General features: G+C 41.4%; 1 protein-coding gene across 3 annotated transcripts in view; it reads left to right on the top strand.

The window, feature by feature from the left end:
• Positions 1-12,424: 12,424 nt before the first annotated feature.
• The window catches only part of cpne5b (copine Vb), a 104,919-nt gene continuing 96,552 nt past the window's right edge, over positions 12,425-20,791 (top strand). For 2 of the 3 annotated variants that reach the window (XM_047025984.1, XM_047025985.1), the window contains exon 1: positions 12,743-13,029. In XM_047025984.1, the coding sequence (XP_046881940.1) occupies positions 12,920-13,029 (110 nt within the window). In that variant the 5' untranslated portion in view covers positions 12,743-12,919. Of the gene's footprint in view, positions 12,623-12,742; positions 13,030-20,791 lie in introns of those variants that run through there. The other variant, XM_047025983.1, reaches the window with a different exon arrangement.

Here is a 20,791-nt window from a genome sequence, read left to right on the forward strand (position 1 = left end):
GACAAAGGTAATTGGTCTTTTTTCTTTGTTCTGAAACCTGCGCCATGCTAAACTTCCCAGACAACCTTAAGTGAACCTGTCATAGTTTGACAGGCCCCATTTTCCTCAAATGCTTTTTTGCTGTCAGTTTTTGCTGTGGCGTAGGGATATGAGCGTAGGGTTAATCAGCCGCTGTGAGGGGCCAACCCACCGCCAGCCTCACGACTAACTAATAGCCCTGTCCTCTAATCCAAACAGATTGCTTTCACTTCTCTCTCCATTTACTTCAACTTGTTCAAAATGCCAGCACCCAAGTCCTCCTGTCCTCAGAGAGAAAGATTGACCTGATGTGTAGGGAAGGGGTGAGTTATTGTGTTCTGGACGATAGACAGCCCCTATGTCAGGGGGTGTAGGGTGGGAGGAGGGGGAGGGGGTTGAGTATTTTAACAGCAGTAAACATGTTCGTTCAGGGACCCCCCACCCCCCCGGCTCTGCCAGCTCTGCCGTGAGGGTGGCTGTGGTGTTGCACCCACACCTCATACAGCTGTGGTGTTGCACCCACACCTCATACAGCTGTGGTGTTGTACCCACACCTCATACAGCTGTGGTGTTGCACCCACACCTCATACAGCTGTGGTGTTGCACCCACACCTCATACAGCTGTGGTGTTGCACCCACACCTCATACAGCTGTGGTGTTGCACCCACACCTCATACAGCTGTGGTGTTGCACCCACACCTCATACAGCTGTGGTGTTGCACCTACATCTTTGTTTCCTTTGCAGATCAGGATCATTACCTGCTGTGTGGGTGCGGTTTGTCAGGGACTCGGCAGAAATATCAATCGTAGTCATAGTAATGTACGATGGTTATTAGAAAACAACACATTCCCTCCCGCATTCATACTTGGACTCAGTTCTAAGACCATAAACATTCTCAATGCTCTCTAACTCACTCATTCTCTCAAACTTGGAGTGTAAGACCAAGATGCATGTGCACACACACACACACTATTCTCTTTATCTCTCCTCTCAGACACACACACACACACCCTCCCTCACTGCCACCCTTAGTTTGGGTACCAGTGTGCTCTACATCTGCTCTGTTCATCAATATTTAAACTCAGCAATAGAATTTTAATGTTGTACTCTGTTTAATTTCATAATGACTATGGTGAATCTGGTCTCATTTAATTACCCATCAGCCTCTGCTTGCAGTCCCTCATGTCTTCCTCCCAGCGCTGGATAACACCAATTAGCATTCTTAGATACCAGTATCACCGTGGTAAATGCTGCATAAATACATAATCAATTTATTTCCTTAAATAGCTTTTGTTCAAAATAATTCAAAAATGATTTTGAATCTTCTCTTTTCCTCTTAACTGCACATCATTTTCCTCATCTTTTTTGTTTTTTTGTTTCATTTTTGCGAACAAGTTTAAACTTATCTATTACCCATTAAAGTGTTATGACTCTGCTGCTGGCAGTGGCGCTTCAGCTGGATGTTTTACCACTGAAAAAGCCTGCTCACTTCTGCTGAAGCTGGCATTGTAGGGCGTGCTTAATGAATACGGAGTCAGATGGCTGAGCGGTGAGGGAGTCGGGCCAATAATCAGAAGGATGCCAGATCGATTCCCCACCGTGCCAAATGACGCTGTGTCCTTGGGCAAGGCACTTCACCCTACTTGCCTACGGGGGAATGTCCCTGTACTTACTGTAAGTTGCTCTGGATAAGAGCGTCTGCTAAATGTAAATGACTAAATGTAAATGAATACGACTCAAGATTGCACCACGTGTCTGTCTGGCTGTATGTAGAGGACCTCTCAAACAGGAAATAGAAGTCTTCAGTCTTGAGTGCCTTTTCAGCTGATTTCCCCTGGTCTGACTCCCTGGGGGCTGGTGTTAACTTGAAGGGTCTGGAGATAAGAGGTGAGAGTGCTGCCTGTATCACAGGAAGGACAGACAGAGACGGAGGCTAGGAATTGAGGATAGAGAGCTGTGAAAGATATACGAGGGGAAAGGAAGATGGATAAATAGAAGATAAAAAGGAGAGGAAGAGAACAACAGTAAGCAAGTCAGATGTGAGGATGTGACAGATTGATGGATGGTTCGACAGTTGACCTCTGAGAGTGTTTACAGTTAATTTGGGAGACAGAATATAGGGAGTTCTCCATCTCCAGACTGACATGTCAGCTACTGACCAGTGACTGGAGAGTATGTCCCACCTTGCCATCACAGAGATGGAGGGAGGACAGAAAAGGAAGGATGAGAGAAGGGAGAGGATAGGTGAAGTGAGGGGAAGATGGACAGGAGATGTTGGAAGGTCAGAGAATGCACAGCAGTGAAAAGCAGAGGAAGAAACTGAATATTAAAGAGTCCGAAACAAGACTGAGTTCTAAGAAGATTTAATGCCACCCAACATTTAAATAAAACAATTCAAATATTCCCCACGTTCTTCAACTTATTTATAGATTTACTGACAGTCTCTATGGATACAAACAAAGCAGGGTCTCATCAGTGAAATAAGTGTGAAGTTAACTGCTTTCTCTGTTTTTACATTACCTGTTCCCACACACACCACAATCACATGCAAAGATGGACACACATATTGTGTTGAAGATCACAAAGTAAACTGATACAAACTTCTAAACATTGAATGGAAGTTACATTTAAGATAAGGACAATGATATAAGGACCAGCCACATTTAAATCCAGTCAGGGGCATTCTTCTCCCAGTCAAAACAATTATAATTGAGCTGACTGTATGAAAAATATGAATGCAACTCTACCTTTAAAATGTGTTATTATAAATAAAGCCTGTGATTCAGTTTGCCCTCCATGTGTTTATGTATGTGCAGTCCATGTCTACCATAATCCAAACTTGAACTTTTTTTAGTTGTTCTTTTTCTTCTTCTCCTCCGTGTCTCCAGGCTCCATGCCAGCTGTTGGGTCCGGCTCCTCTGTTTCGTTCCAGGGCAGGAAATGGTAAGACACCAGGGCGGTGAGGAGGTACAGGAGCATGCCGGTGTAGCGGCCCACCACCAGGCAGAGCGGCTGTGCCAGCACAAACAAGCAGAACACGCTGATGGAGGCTCGCTCATCCAGCTCCACGCGGTCCTCCTGGATGCCCCGCAGCACCCCGAAAAAGTACACCAGCGCCACCGCAGGGTAGAAGGCCAGTTCAAACATGGTTCCAGATCCACACTTACACGGGCTAAAACATATGTCTGTGCGCAAAAACGTAAACACTTGTTTGTACAGCACACAATAAATGTCAACTTTTGTCCAGTGGATTTCTTTTCAGGCCTGAATCTTGTTTCTTTGATTGTGGAGATTTTCATCAGAAATAGACTCACGTATTTGTCTTGCAGGTTTGCAAACACTCTCTTGTGCTGTAGAGACACACTGCAATGTGAAGGTGTGTCCTGCAGAGAGAACATTGGACCCTGTGAAACATTAGTAGTCTTTGGCGCCACCAGAGAAAAGATGGGCCTTAACCTGCCTCACAAGCAGAGAGTCTTAATACTACAGTATGCACTATTCTCAGTACTAACCTTGCTTACCATCCAATCTTAACTGAGAATAGAAAGAATTAGAGACCCTCTTTTAGTATATTTGAGCAAGAAAATAATGTAACAATGTTTCCATGCAGGACACCGAGGGTGTTACAGCAGCAGAGATCAAGTGAGGATAAAAAGTAAAAATACAATCAACAAAAAATAAACATATACAGTAATATAAACAATGTGAACATATAAACAATGACAGATTTTCTATAAACAAGGTGCACCTGAAATCGATAAAACAAGCATCCTAGTAGTACATGTGGTTTGTGGGCTGCAATGCAAGACAGTGTCCTGATCCCCAGTAGCAGTTGGTACAACTGTAGGCACTACAAGTACTGCAGGTACTTTAGGCACTGCAGGTACTGCAGGTAATGCAGGTACTGCAGGTACTGTAGGTACTGTAGGTACTGTAGGCACTGCAGGTAATGCAGGTACTGTAGGTACTGTAGGTACTGTAGGTACTGTAGGCACTGCAGGTAATGCAGGTACTGTAGGTACTGTAGGTACTACAGGTAATGCAGGTACTGCAGGTACTGTAGGTACTGCAGGTACTGCAGGTACTGCAGGTACTGTAGGCACTGTAGGCACTGCAGTGTTGTGCACGTTCATACCTCTCATGAACTCGTTCAAAGTTCAGTTCATACAAGTCAATATGAATCGTTCACGTTCATAGTTCACCATTTAAATTCTGAACGGGTTCATAGTTCAGTTCATACAAGTCAATATGAATCGTTCACGTTCATAGTTCACCATTTAAATTCTGAACGCGTTCATAGTTCAGTTCATTTCATAGTTTCAATGCGGAAATTGCAAATTAAAGACTTAACTTGTTTTTTAACACATAGGGTGGCCAGACGTCCTCTTTTACCCGGACATGTCCTCTTTTCAAGACCTAAAAATGCGTCCGGCAGGGTTTTCAAAAACGTCTGGGAGTTCGTCTCGTTGGATGTTTGTGTTTGTCTGGGTCTTGACCACCGTACCATATAACCTACATGTCTTTAACAAACTATTAATTACGCCTTTACAAGTTTTGACAAGTGTATCTCCCTTACGTCCCACCTTCTTGCGCAAGCAAGAAGTGTTGCCAGATGCACGATCATTATCCTCCAAATAGGATAATTAAAATTTAAATTTGAATTGAGCCTTTGGTAGCTACGATACTTCGGCATTTCCAATCTGGCAACACTGAGCACCTTTCCGCCTCCACTAGTTGCATTGTTTATAACAGCAGCCATGCCGAAACGTAAATGTGTCTTTATTTTCTTATTTTAATATGTGGCTATATAAATAATGTATTATTTGTTATATTTATTGCTTTAATATATGGACAAGCCACATAAACAACCACTGAAAGCCACAGAAGCACTGGACTAAATTGCACAAAAAAGATTTGTTTACATTTGTATTTTGCAATTTTGTTAAGGTGATGTCATATAGCCTATGTCATTTGTGTCATTTCATTTGTGACATTTATGCATTCACATGGTCATGGTGCCTATATTGTAAGTTCTAAATATTTCCGACGCTCCCAACCGAGTTAAATATCCGAAATGGAACCTAGCCAGCTTTAGTTAGCTTCCGTTACCTAGCAACCTAGCGTTGCTTGTTTGGTCTACATGTGTGTGGAATGAATCATGGGTAACGTAGTGCGAAGACGAGTTAGTTAGTTTAGGTTAGTCTACATAGCAAACATTTTACGAGCACTGAGCAACTACATGGTGCAAGCATTCGTTTTAGACAGCGTCAGTCCTTAAGAGAAGGAAAACATTCCGTAACGTTTTAGCTAGACCTCCGATAATATGAACGTGTTCACCGTTCAATTCATTATTTGTCATTAAGTTTTGTTCAGTTCATCGTTCTCATAAAAATGAACGTGTTCAATGAATATGTTATCCAGAGCGACTTACAATTCCCCGCGATTCCCCGCTAAGCCAAATTACGTTGTGTCCTTGGGCAAGGCACTTCACCCTACTTGCCTCGGGGGGAATGTCCCTGTACTTACTGTAAGTCGTTCTGGATAAGAGCGTCTGCTAAATGACTAAATGTAAATGTAACATACTCAGGACGGTATGCACTGACAATACGATTCATATATCAGTTCAATGGTCACAATTAATTGCAGGGAGTCAGAAGGCTGAGCGGTTAGGGAATCTGTCTAGTAATCCGGCCGTGCCAAATGATGTTGTTAGGGAGGACAATAGAACGCGTCATTTTTGGCCTAGGCTAACCAACTGTCAAATACTGTGGAACGCCGGTGGCAAACGCATTAAATCGAATGCTAAGTTAGCCTGAATGTAGCTAAGAACGCCACTGAGAATTCTGGCACCGGAATTTTAAGGTCCACGTCCTTTTCTTAGCTCTATAACTAGCGACTACTATCGAGATTTTAAAAACAAACATGCCAGTTAACATGTAGACACTTACCCCTTAATGCTATCAAATGTTGGTTGCAATACATATTGAGGAAGTGTGTGAAAATAATGTTTATACTTTTTGCTGCTTTGGCTACCTTTCATAGAAGGTCGGCACCACCGGGAGACATATCTTAAATGAAAGAGTAGGTTGTTTTCTTCAAAATAAGGTATATTTAGTCAATTTTAAAACATATACATTTTGAGAAAAATCAAGTTGAAGACATGTTGCTGAAAATCCCATAGGAATGCATTGAAATCTGAACGTTCTATCGAGAAAAAGGTTGGTTTTTCCCTTGTAACTTTTTCCCACATGTCGGCACCACCCTGATACTTCCTGGAAAGCAAGGTTACGTAGAAAGACGTCATCAGTCAAATTTTAAAGAAAATCGAAAGACATACATTTTGTGTTTTGGCTCCCTGAATGAGTCTTTCAGAAACCTGTGACGTCAGACGTTTTGAGCCTCTAGAACTCCCGCGCTTGACTCATGCTAGGCTGCTTCCAATGCTCACATCAATTGATTAACAGTATTAGTGTACTACTAGCCTTATTATATATACCCGTATGTGGATGTAAGTATCGGTCATGGTTACTGGTTTGAAAGATAAATATTTTTGACACTTTACATGCATCTTTTCAGTGTGCATAACAAAAAACAAACATTGATGATATAAAAACCACTCTCTTGGTGATTTAAAAAAAAAGAAGTTTCTATCGAAATGATTCATGGTCGTGATATGCAAATGTTGTTGTCACGTAGCACCAATCGGAACCAATCATTACCCTTTTGTCTGTCAGGAAATGCAAATCTATTTTAAAAAAAAGCGCGAATATTCTTTTTTTCCAGCAATCAATTTTGCAAGACAGGAAATTCTATGGCAGATAAAAAGACAAGAACTACTGAAATTGCATTCACAGGTGAGGGGGAGCAACACATGGCCACTTGCAAAAGTTTAGGTATCATTTTAGATCCAAATAGTCTTAGGGTTTGTGGTAAATTACCATTAGAAACATTAACAAATGGGATCATGATCGACATTATCACGCTTTGTCACACATTAGTATTTCAAATGCCAGCGCACCTTGTAACGTTTAATATAATTAAAAATGACTTTAAACTCCACAAGCATTGAAAAGATGTAACTTTACCGGACAAAATGACCAATTTAAATGACCAAATACTGTAGGCCTACTGGCAGGGCCGCCCATAGAAATGGCTGGACCCCTGAAAAGGTCCAGTGAATGAGCCCCCCCTAATAGGTCTTTAGGCTACTTATATTAACGCATGTACGTGTGTGCTCTCTCTCTCTACATTAAACATATGTAAACAGAGAGATACTTACTCAGCGATGGGTGCTACATTATAGAAAAACAAATACATCTTTATACATAAAACTTAAACATAAAGTTTAATAAATATAACTGAGAGGCCTTAACAACTTGTGTGGTGCCGGGCCAGACACACACACATAAAAATAAGAATTTGACATACTGAGATCTGCTACACTCACACCACATTTTCTAGTATAAAATGCAATTTACCTGCCTTCATCTTTGCCTATTATACAGCTATCTTCCTTTTCTTTCTGGATGCAAAGTCTTTTATAATGTGTTTAAAGTCAATTTGTTTAGCCATTTCACACTCAATGGCAAGTATTGTGATTGAGCCTCTCCTGGCTCATTGTGGAGCGCAAGACTTTGAGTTTACTTAAGGACCTTTCTCCTCCTGCCACAGTGAATTGGTTAAGGTAAAGTGCAGAATATCCTCAGAGCAATGAGCAATGCAGAACATGCGCTTTCTCAGTGTCAGCTTTGCTCAAACTAGCTTCCTCTTGGCTAGCAACGTGACTACTGCTGCTCGTCTCTGCCATAGATATATCGATGGTCTCTGCAGCCTGGCTGGGAGCATCTTTTGAAGTTGACTGGAGAGCAAGCAACAACAACCATTATCTAGCGGCTAACTTGGTCTAGCGTTATGTTGTGTAGTCTGTCCTGTACCCTGACTCTGTTTAATAATCAACACTTGGTCCAACCCTGCGTTCGCACCACTCGTTGACTTCACCGGTTAAGTCAACAATACAATGTTTATGTTTGCTTTTTTTAAGTAGACCCTAATCGTGAGTATTTCAGTTCAAAATAAAATTGGTTATAATTTCTTAAAATATTTTGGGACGAACATGATTATTGCTGGCATCGCGGCGTGGCCCCACCACGGCAGGGCCCCAGAAAGTTTTCCCATATATGGGCAGCCCTGCCTACTGAACATGTATTAGCGATGAATGATAGGTGTAGAACGCTTGTTATAAGCTTAGCGAGTGGCAGGCAGACAGCAGGCAGTTTATGAAGGGTCACTCTGTTTGAGGATGTAGACATCCACAGAGGACCCATCTTAGATAAGTTGTTGGAGTCAACGTCAGAGGAGTTTGATGCTATGACTCAACAAGTTCTAGAACTTGTATTTGCTAGTTTAGTGAAAGTTTGCTGTAGGTTGGTAGCGGACCACTTGGAACAAGGACGGTATGATGATGTGTCTGAAGATCAGTATCATGTCCTCAGATCAGTGCCCAAAACAAATGTTTCATGCGAGAGGGATTTTGTGATATTTGATTATTTGATTAGATCAAAGTTCAGGGCAAGTAAAATAGCATTAGAGGGTATGGTCATGTTTAAGAAGAATAGGTCCTGGGAATGGTTGTCAGGGTTAGATCCAGATAGAAGAGCTGAAGTTCTCGCCTCAGCTCGGACATCTGTGAAAGGATTTATAAATAGGTTTGTAGTCTTGCAATGGGTATGTAATATTCAGACTGTATTGGGTAAGTAGTCATTTGTTTGGTTTTAGCATTGTGTTGTCTGATCAAGTGGGCCTGTGCGGCACTGACAGACTTAGCTTTGCAGTGTGTCATTTAGCTATTGGTATGTAATATTCAGGCTTTGTGGTAGCTTGAGGATATTCATGATGGACCATTTTGTGATATGAGACAGGGGGCCCCAGTAGGGGGTGACTCCCTGTTAAGCCAAATGGTCTGCCATAATATCTGATAGCTGCATTGGGTAAGTACTAGTAGTATTTGTTTGGTTTTAGCATTTGGTTGTCTGATCAAGTGGGCCTGTGCGGCAAGGACAGACTTAGCTTTGCAATATTAAAACGGAGTATGTCTATAAAAGTAGATACAGGTAGGATTAAAAGTAAAACAGTTTGGTGATATGAGACAGGGGGCCCTGTAATGGGGTGATTCCCTGTTAAGCCAAACTGTCTAGCTAGTATAGAAGTAATAGATACAAGTTGCTCCCCTGAACCTTCACCATGGATGCAGAGGTGCCCAAGAGAGCTGCCTGAGAGCTATCAACCTGTAGGTTTTTTTCACAGGCAATGACTACATTTTGGACCATAAGTTTCATATCCCTATAAATAAAGTATATTATTTATAATACAATTAGTGTATACTTTTTTTCCATCATAAACAAACAGACGTGTTCAAATCAAGGTATTTGAAAATAATGGGCAATGTCTCAACAAGCACACACAAAAACCCTGTTCAATGTTAAATACACCCCCAAGTGGCCCAATTTACATTACAGCAGTAATGCTAAACGTGACAAACATTTGCATATTCGTGGTCTCGATTTAACATAATTATTTATAGCGAAGTACTGGACACCCCATTAGCTCGCAATGTACAAAGAATGTAAGTCTGGATAAGAGCAGATAATCTGATAATAGCATCTGCTAAATGACAAATGCAAGTCATATTTCCCGCGCTGGCTAGAAGCAGAGCTCTGTGACGTAGAACAATGGCGTTCTTAAAGGGAAGCTTACAGCTTCTCGGTGCCACAAAACTCAAGGCTTAAAGCGGTGGAACGTTTCAAAAAATTACCTAAAATCACGCCTAAAAACTGGATTTGTGAGAAAACTAATAGAGGTAACTGAAATCTGACTTCGGATAAAATTTAAGTTACGTTAGGTTACATACGGAATTGAAAGAAAAACGGAGCAAAACTGATAGGAAATTTTTGGTCTGTCCTCCCTAATGTTGTGTCCTTGGGCAAGGCACTTCACCCTACTTGCCTCAGGGGAAATGTCCCTGTACTTACTGTAAGTCGCTCTGGATAAGAGCGTCTGCTAAAAGACTAAATGTAATTGGACATCCTGAGGGAATGAAGTGACAACAACAGATCTTCGAGATCATTTGAATGGTAATGTTCAGTAAATTAGTGTGCACCGACGCAGGAGATGATAAAAATACCAATGGTTTTCTTGACCTTTGCCACCACTACTCAACTCCCTGAGTCCGGACCTCGTTGTCTGTGTCCCTGAGAGTCTGTTTTGCTTAATTACTCAACAACACAGCGTTATTTTCAGGGGGCATGACGCAAGTGAACAGAAATGTGGCAATTAGATTGCAGGAAGAAGAGCAAAAGAATGGAAGGAACAGAGGAGGGGGCAGTTTCCTGTACCCGCTCATTCGTCATTAGTTGGGGGTGGGAGGGGGACACACTGATTGACCACCTGCTGGGCCACTGTGCGTTGTGAGGAACACGGGCCCCATACGATTCATTTATAGTTCCAAATTTTTTTTAAGTAAATTTGCAACAACAAAATAAAATGAAAGGTGAAAAAAGTATTTTTGAAAGGTGAAAAAAATGAAAGGTTTAATGTTTTTTTGAAAGTTGTAAAATAAAATAAAATGGAAAGGTCTAAAAAATATTTTCTATAAATTGTGTCCTGTGTGTCCTTGTGTCCTGATAAAAATATGGACAAAAAGTTTTGAAAGGTTGAATTTTTTTTTTCGATTTTGTTCTAAAATAGTCTTGCATCATTGATGAGTAATTGATGATGATAAAAAATTGATGATGACTCATCAATGATGCAAAACTATTTTTGAAATAAAAAAAGACATATATTTTCGACCTTTTGAATGTTATTGTCCAAAATATTTGTGATTTTTTTTTTGTCTAAAATACTTGTGATTTTTTTGGGGGGAAAAATATAAGTGAAATTATTTTTCTGCTCTGCTTTACTTAACTCTGTTATAAGCTTCTCTGTTCTCCTCTCACCTTTCATCCTCTCTCCTTTCACTGTGTGTGGATTATTATTATTTTTTTTTAAAAAACTCTTGAATGGTTGTACAAATATTTTAGTAAAAATATTTAAGAAATTACTTTTGAAAGGTAGAATTGTTTTAATAAAAGATGGATGAGACAGAGGAAGTTAGCAATGTCGACATGACTGAGAATATAGACATTCCTGATCACCCATGGCCCATATGAGGGAGCTTCTTCGAAATTGTCGCAGTCAAAAAGAATTATTGTATTAATGTAAGCTATCAATATGATGTGAGGTCCAGTTACCTGCTTGACACTAAAACAGTTGTAGTAATGGAAACGTTTTACTTATATGTCAGAGCCCACACTTCTTTACTTTAACTTGAGGGGAGGGGGTTGGCTTTGGGGGTTGAGCCACGAATCTTTTAGGTAAAAATGTGGGATGTAATTTTAGGCAAATATAACAATAGTCCAACGTAATGTTTATATTACATAAAGCTCAAATTTGCTTTCAAATTAATGCAAAAAAAGCGCTCTCGCATGTGGAAGTTCCGATCTAAGCTCACATCAAACCTTGGTCCTCGGTTGGGGCTAAACCTCTAATGTTTACAACATCTGGCTCCGCCACTGCATAGCCTACTTATTTAAAATAAACCTTCCTATCTGCTACAACTACAGGTGAAACTTCACTGACAATCTGACGGTGTGTGTCTGTGTGTGTGTGTTATGAGGAAGATAGGGGAGTTGTAAAGTAACATGGAGAACTTGGTGCTGATAAATACCAGCGACATATAATATACCTGTTTGTTTGCATGCATGGCAGGATCACTGTTTGCATGCAAATCAAACACCATAGTCTCATGGTTGCATGCAAGGTGCCCGGTCCCGCTACAGAAGCTGCATTCTTACTTCGCAGATCTTTGTATACCTTCCCCAAATGTCAGTCTTCAGGGGTGTGGTTGGATGTGCCGCTAGCGGGGGCTGAGCGAGCGGTGCCGAGATGCTGCGGCGGGTGCAAACACAGTTGCTCCGATGCCAGTTGACGGCTAACTGCTATTAAATACATTAAATGTTTCTACCGATCAAACAGTGGATTGACTAATAAATAAATAAGGACCCTATAGGTTGTCATTATTTCCTGGCTATTGAAAGACAGCAACAGATTAAATAGCCTACATGGCCGATAGATAATTAACTTTTATTATCATTAGTTCATGTCTATATTGGCTAGTGAATTTGGGCATAAGGCGCATACACGCCCTTCTATCAAAACGGATGTCTAGCTATGCATTCCATGATGCATCTTGACCAACTCTGACCAAATGCTTATCGGCGCGTGTCAACTCCAAGCGTTATGGTTGTAGACTACAAACCCTAGCACGAGAAGGGGGGTTAACATTCGTATTTAATGTGTGTGGGAGTGGGTGGAGAGCCTTGACAGCCTTTTTCTCTCCATACGCTTCGCTCTGCGCACAAAGGCGGCGTCGTTCCTGCAAGCTGCTGCTGCTGCTGCTGCTGCTGCCACTGGAATGAAACGTTATTGATCAGTTGATTACAGGTCACTGTTCTGAAGTGATCGGCGGTTTTCTGTGGGCTCTGGTTCCGTTCTAGCCGGCAGGTTCAGGTGGGCGCGCCCGTCTGATTTCATACGCTAGCCTACAGTTTGCCAAGTGCGCTTCTTCAATTCGAAGACGCGATAGTCGGGTCGTCTTGAATTCCTTTACTCTTTTTTTCTCCCCTTTCTCTCTTTCTCTCTTCCCCCAAAGTTTTTGAGGTGGCTGGATCTCCCGGTTGGACCGGGGGCCGAAAGATCTCTGATCTGGTCTCGCGAGTCACCGGGGACACCACGCGCTCAACAGGGGCCAGGCTGTGCGAGTCACGGATCAGTCCGGAGCCTCCACGCGCGCTCGCCCTTGCACTCATGGAGGGGGACGTTATGGACAAGCTGGAGGACATGGCCTCTGTGTACGAGTTCGACCCCATCACGGGGAATATCCCCGCCACCAAGGTGGAGATTACCGTCTCGTGCAGGTGAGTGTTACGAAGACAGTGGTGGCACTCATGCTGATCCCGTAAACTATTCTAGGAAAAGTACAAAAGTTTTCAAACCTGTTACTTTAGAAGTGATCTCGTCATGTATTGAGCTGTGGTCCTTTCATCCAAGAGAACTGGTGTTTGCTTTTGGCACAGTTGAGATTTTTGAAAAGCAAAAAAAACATTTAAGGCATGAAACTACTTTTAACTTCTGCGCGATTCTCACAATAGTCTATGTTTTACGAGGGACGTGTAGTCATTTGAGATTTAGGTCGGATGCAGGCACTGCCCTAACAGTTGGATATAGCTGCAAGTGTAACACTTGTCATGTTATTGTTGATAGTTATAAATATTTTAATGCCACCACCATTATATGCGAAAGGTTTATAACTTTGGTTGTCACTTATTAATGCGCATAAGTAGCCTAATCCATTGTTTGTATTTCACGCGCTCTTAAATAAAAATGTAGGTATCCATACCTCCAATTTGATCATGAAAAAGACTGTCAACGGTTAAATCTAAACAGACGGTCCGTCGCAGAACAGGGGGCCTGCGCTGGGGTGCACCCGCAGTGCGGGAGAGCAGGGGTGTGTGAGAGAGGAGCAGGGTTGAGTGAGAGAGAAGCAGGGGTGAGTGAGAGAGGAGCAGGGGTGTGTGAGAGAGGAGCAGGGGTGTGTGAGAGAGGAGCAGGGGTGAGTGAGAGAGGAGCAGGGGTGAGTGAGACAGGAGCAGGGGTGAGTGAGAGAGGAGCAGGGGTGTGTGAGAGAGGAGCAGGGGTGAGTGAGAGAGGAGCAGGGGTGAGTGAGAGAGGAGCAGGGGTGAGTGAGAGAGGAGCAGGGGTGAGTGAGAGAGGAGCAGGGGTGTGTGAGAGAGGAGCAGGGGTGAGTGAGAGAGGAGCAGGGGTGAGTGAGAGAGGAGCAGGGGTGAGTGAGAGAGGAGGCTACAGTGAACAGTGGCAGGGTTCTCTTTATCATTTGTGTTGTATGGTCAGGGCAGGCCCTGCGTATGGTCTTACACGTGCAAATGTCTTCGCTTTGCTCTTGTCATGGACATGTCTTTTAAAAGTGATGAAAAGATTACATGTTAGATATAAAAATGTTACAGAATTTGCACAGCCATGTCCCTGAATTATATCCGAGCGCCATTCATCATGATTGCTACAACATCTCGTTTTTAGTCAGCACAAAAATGCACGCACAAAAAATGTACTCAAAGGCTTAGGAGGATTTTTTCCATTTGTGTCTATTGAGGGATGTTTAGTATTGAAGGCCAGATTCTTCAGCTACTCTCTCCTCGTTTCTGATGGTGAACTCTGCCTTGCAAGCCTGCACAGTTTATTTTGAGTTTCAACAAGCCAGGTTTTGCATTATTGAACACTATGCCAAAATTGTGCTTTTTAAAAGGATGGGAGTGCTTTGATTCGGTATACGGTCGTTATTTTTTCCTTTGTTCTGTGCCCCTCACAAGAGTATTCACTTGTGCGGCTATATATTTGTTTTTACGCAGGGTTGGGATAGTATGATTTCAGTTAAATAAAAGATCATTTGTAGTCACTTTGCTTGAATGACGTTTAATTTGGAACTACTTAACTCGTACGTTTTTAGACCAAGAAATATTTAGTTCAGTGAAGGTGGATGTATTTAGTCTATAATGATGGGTAAAGAAGCGTGTAAGTGTGTACTCTGTGTGCAGGGGCGGACTGGTCATCAGGGATACTGGGGGAATCCCTGGTGGGCCGACGGGGTTGGGATGATCCAAAATATCGGCCCAATTCTATCACTAACCGGCCTTTCCTCTGACATCGCTAGCATCTCATACTATTCCGTATTACACAGCTTGATAATGTATTTTGCTCTAAGACCTTTAGTAGCCTCCAATCACTGACTGAGATTTATACTTGTCCTCGCAATCTGTATTCACACTCATGGTGCCTATTTTTCGAAAATGTTCTGAAGTGTCTTCTGAAATGTGTTCTTATGGATTTCGGAATTTCAACGTAAGAAATGAAACATGATGTCATTTCTTTGTAATCATCCAAAATAATATTAAGTGTATGGGTATTTTTCCAAGTAGGCCAATGGTCGATACGTGCGATACATTGAGTGGGCAACGCACCGTGTATTGAGTGGACCGGTCTGACAGTATAACTCTCGGGAGTTGAATGCAAGATGTGTGAAGTTAGTGTGCTGGTGTGGGTGGCAGATAATCATATAAAGTTTGTATCATTTGTTTCTGTCAATAACCGGTAACACTTTAGAATAATGGTCCGTTGTTAACAAGTAGCTATGCAGGAAGTAATAGGTAGTTCTACATTAACACCAAATGTAATACTATTAACTAATATGAAACCAAGATTAACTAAGCAGTAAGTAATAGCTCATTTACAACAAATGGTAGTTCCTTGGTAGGTATTTGGTTATTACTATATAAATGTATCTTCTTGTGAACTATGACCAATTAAGAAAGAATAACCAATTAATTACTAATCACTGAAGTAACATGTCTAAAAAGTGAACAATTTGGTTGTTTTCCTCTTAACATGGTCATAACTTTTCAGAAGCTTGTGCCTCAAATGGGTTCTTTATGAAAACCAGTTTATGAATATTATATCCCCCCAAATACGTTAGGTTGAGATTTTGACTACTCTTACCAAAAGGATGGACGTGTGTTCTCTGTTTATTTCAAACTTAAACATGGTATAATACAAATAGTGATAATTTGTTTAACATTTGTAATAATTAGGAAGGGATGCTGACACTCTCATGATTGGATTAGTGTACTATTATGAGCTCTTGAGTGTCAGTTCAATGTTTCAGACTCTAAAGACCTACCTTTATGTTACAGTAGCCGCCTGAGGAGGACTTCTCTTTAGGATATGAATATAAACATTGATGTTCTCTTGTCAAAAACAAATTGCATCCTGCATTTATGTAGCAAAACCACATCTTCCAGATTACAATGTTTGTTAGAATATCACTAGTGCCTCACAGAAATGTATGCCTGTACCGTATGTGTCAAATATAAAATTAGACTTATTATAGGCCTGTTACTTGTGAAAACCAGTATAACTCCTCACTATTTACTCAAGCGTTACCTTGTCATCCTGCAGGAGCTACTTGAGATGTGGACCATTATTTTAAAGTGACAAACATGTTAACTCATCACTAATTACTCAAGCGTTACCTTGTAATCCTGCAGTAACTACTTGTGATGTGGACCATTATTTTAAAGTGACAAACATGTTAACTCTTCACTAATTACTCAAGAGTTACCTTGTCATCCCGCAGTAACTGCAATCTGGACCATTATTTCAAAGTGAAAAACATGTTAACACCTCACTAACATGTCACCTCACAAGATCTACAACATAAAACAACTGCAGTGATTGGATAATTAAAAAATAAATTATATGCACTGGAAGATTTCCATGAAATCGTAAAAGAAAATCCTACATAATGCAAAAATGCACATGGGCATGCAAGAATAAAGCATTTGGTAAAATATGTCTGAATTAAACATTCTTTGTTTGGCACAATCATGAAACCTTAGCCTGGCTGCCAGCCCAATTTATCCCCGCCTACCAAAAAATTTGGTCAGGAAGTTGGGTCTGGAGTAGCTTGGTTGCGGGAAAACTATACCCGAACAGGAGCTGTTCGGACCAATGAAATTGTCAGGGCGGGCTTTATACGATGATGGACAGATGATCAACAGTAACGTAGTCAACCACGTCACCAAAGAGTGCTTGGGTTGAAATTGTTTTCAACAAACAACATATTACGTTGCTCTGATTGGTTGTAGGTCTATCCAATTGAGCAAAGAGGCATCTGTTTTACGAGTTTGGTTGAAACACGCCCCATACTCACAGCCCAACGGAGAGTTATCAGACTCATATTCTGACTAGAATTATGAGTATGACAACGTCAGGCTAATGAAACCTAGCATTTAAACAAAAATTCTGTATTTTGGAATGAAACATTCAACACATTTAACAAACTGTGATGATAAACTGAGTCAAACGTAATGGCTAAATAAGTAATAAGTAAGTACATGGCTAACCCAAATCAACGTATAGGCCAACTCACTACTCACGGGTCTAGCATGGGCCACTACTGCAAAATACAACAGCAACGCAATTCCAAAGGAATAAAAATGATGAAGAGAGCAAATGGTAGGACTGTAAAATAACTTGCTAGATAACCCAATTCAGAGAACAGGAACATGGCCCAAAACGCAAGCTACAGTTGTTGCCAGCTGTATAGCCAGGCTCCAGCTGTCGACTAGCTTGTAAAAAGTCCCTCATACAAACTGTTTAGTATTGCAATCAAAATTGCACTAATTCTACAATTCCAAATTTGCACTTATTATACAATTCAAAATTCTAGTGAAATTCACCCAGTCGTTGTTGACGTATGTTAGCCAAACACTGGATACTTACCATCCATAAAAATGTGCCACTGCCAAATGATTTTGCGCTCCTAACTCACTCATTGGCGTTGCACCAGTATAGGTTTAGGGAAAACATGACATGGATTCAGGACATATAGGTGTCAGTAAGCCATGTCAACTGGATTTGAAAATGGACCGGTCGTGATTTGATATGTTCTGAGCTGCAGAAAGACCTAATAGCAGACACATCGAAATTGCCTGCATAATCATACAGTATGATCAAATATTTGGGGGGACGTGTCCCATAATCATACAGTGGCATGTTATAAAGTTAATATTCATAAACTGGTTTCCACAAAGAACTCATTTCAGGCACAAGCTTTTGAAATGTTATGACCATGTTAAGAGTAAAAAAAACACAATTGTTCACTTTTTAGACATTACACTTGTGATTAGTAATTCATTGGTTATTCTTTCTTAATTGGTCATAGTTCACAAGTAGTTCTCAATGAGGATATATTTATTTAGTAATAATCAAACACCTACCAAGGATCTACCTTTGTACTAAATTCGCTATTACTTACTGCTTAGTTAATCTTGGTTCCATATTAGTTAATAGTATTAAATTCAGTGTTAATGTAGAACTGCCTATTACTTTCTGCATACCTACTCATTAACAACGGACCATTATTCTAAAGTGTTGCCCATAACCTTTTTATTTCAGCCATTGTAGGTGTCACACACTTCTCCTAATGCTCTTTGTGGAACTCCATTGCTCATTTTGGTTCGTGAATACATTGTCCCACAGCTGGCAGAGCAGTAATATTAATACATTGTCCCACAGCTGGCAAAGCAGTAATATTAATACATTGTCCCACAGCTGGCAAAGCAGTAATATTAATACATTCTCCCACAGCTGGCAGAGCAGTAATATTAATACATTGTCCCACAGCTGGCAGAGCAGTAATATTAATACTTTCTCCCACAGCTGGCAGAGCAGTAATATCATTTTTATTGTACCAGTGTCTGGGGCTCCCTTTCTTCTCTTTCTCTCAAGCACACACACACACACACCCTCACTCACACCCGCCCACACACATACACAAGCTCTGCTTCCTCATCACATACACACACACACACACACATACATACACTCAAGCTCTGCTTCCGCACGCGTGCAAACACACGCATACACACGCACACACAGTAGTACTCTGCTAGCTCTATTACTAGTACTAGCTCTGCTCCCAGTGACAGCAGGGTTAGCATGGCTAGCAGGGTTAGCATGGTTAGCAGGGTTAGCATGGTTAGCAGGGTTAGCAGGGTTAGCATAGTTAGCAGGGTTAACATGGTTAGCAAGGTTAGCAGGGTTAGCATGGTTAGCAGGGTTAACAGGGTTAGCAGGGTTAGCATGCTTAGAAGGGTAGGCATGGCAGGTGGTCAGTCTGGGACAGATGTGGAGGGGCCTTGAGATGGGCTTCAGAACATGAACAGGGATAACAGATTCCCTACTTTGATTAGTCAAGTTGTATCCTGTGGGGGTCAGGGTGAGACTGAGCCCTGTAACAATGTTTATGTCATGTCTCTGTAGTGCCACACAGCCCAGCCTGTAGGTCTCCAGTGGAGGTCATAATGATGAGAAATGGTAGTGGCCTTCAGAGTTCTGAGAGACCCCAACCATCCCGGGGTGAAAGCTGAGAAGACGGCCAGGTCGCCTGGGTCATGAGCATTGGGTCAAAGTTCAAACTAATTGAAAAAGGGAGTACCCAATGACATACGTGCATTCCTCTTTTGATCAATACGGAAGTAAGTTGAAACTTGGTTTTCATTGCTCTAACACTAATTGGAGCACCGTTGGCGTTGAAGTGTGATTAATTGAAATGTTTCAGAAGCTCAGACACTGCTGTACACATCGACTCCTGTAGTTAGTTACTGTACATGGAGAGAGAAAGAAGGAACCAGTGGAAGAGAGAGATGAGAAGGATGAGATTTCCTGGGCTCATTTCATCCTTGCACATCGATACAGCTCTTTGATTTAATTCCCAAGCTAAACGCCTGCTCCTACATTAGCATACAGATTTATGCACGGCATATGAGAAGCAGTGCTTCTATCAGATGGCTCCACAGATCTAGGCCAGATTAGAATCAAGTCTCAGCCCTGTCTGAATCAAGTCTCAGCCCTGTCTGAATCAAGTCTCTGCCCTGTCTGAATCAAGTCTCTGCCCTGTCTGAATCAAGTCTCTGCCCTGTCTGAATCAAGTCTCTGCCCTGTCTGAATCAAGTGTCAGCTCTGTCAGAGAGTTAGTTTAGGCTCTCTCTCTCTTCCCGCACGCGCACACTCATACACATGCACACATACGCACATGCACGCATACACTAAATGTTAACAAATATTTTTTTTTAAACTTCTACACATGTTGTACATCATTGGAAAGCTACGATTCTTGTGCCTCCATTGGAATAAATTAATTCAAAATCAAGTCGCAACAGCAAGTACAGTCAACATCTTTGTCCGGTGACCGTTCTTTCAACAAAGCCAGATACTTTTTTTTACTTACCTACCATTACTTTGGAATGTTCCAGGTATGCACACAACCCATCAAAACCTAATCTGCTTACATTCCCAAAGGTCCAAAGTATCTAACCATGTAGAGTAGTTGTCCAAACACTGAATTATATCCACACAGCCACGATCTTGTTGCTTCATTCTTCCTTCGCCAATAACTTTTATTTCAGTCTCTCCCGCACTATCGGTCATAGGAGGAGATGTGGTTCGTAGTACGTAGGAGTGGATAGTCTTGAAATGGCCGCTACACTTTTCCTAGGAGCTTCCATTCCCCGTTGATAGCCCTCTAAAGCCAACTAGGTCTGTGCGTCAGGTAAAGATCTCCAATGTGTTCATGCTTCAGTTTTTGTGTTTCAGTACTACTAATGAGGGATTTAGCTATTATATATGATAGTTCTAAGTACCACCTTTCATTAGAATCAAATCAAATTTATTTGTATAGCCCTTTTTACACGCAGGCATGTCACAGAGGGCTTCACATACGCCCATAGAACTGCCCCTTAACCAACCTAAACCCTCAAGGAAGACAAGGAAAAACTCCCAGAAAAACTCCCAAGAGTTCTATTAGAGATAACAATTATGAAAAAGAATACCTTTTTATCCGAAGAATTTGACCTTGGTTACAAAGGGTCATTCTGGAGTCTCAAAAAGGCCCTTTTAGAAAACGCCTGGATGTACTCTCATAAAAACATGTGTAAAATATGAATATATTGTGGTATTGTGTTTGACTTTTGATTTGAATTGGGTAAAGCTTCAAGCTGTGGTCCAATTCTGTCCTCCAGCTAATACCTACCACCTCTAGGCCTC

Source organism: Hypomesus transpacificus, chromosome 9 (assembly GCF_021917145.1).
Source record: "Hypomesus transpacificus isolate Combined female chromosome 9, fHypTra1, whole genome shotgun sequence".
Classification (NCBI taxonomy): domain Eukaryota; kingdom Metazoa; phylum Chordata; class Actinopteri; order Osmeriformes; family Osmeridae; genus Hypomesus; species Hypomesus transpacificus.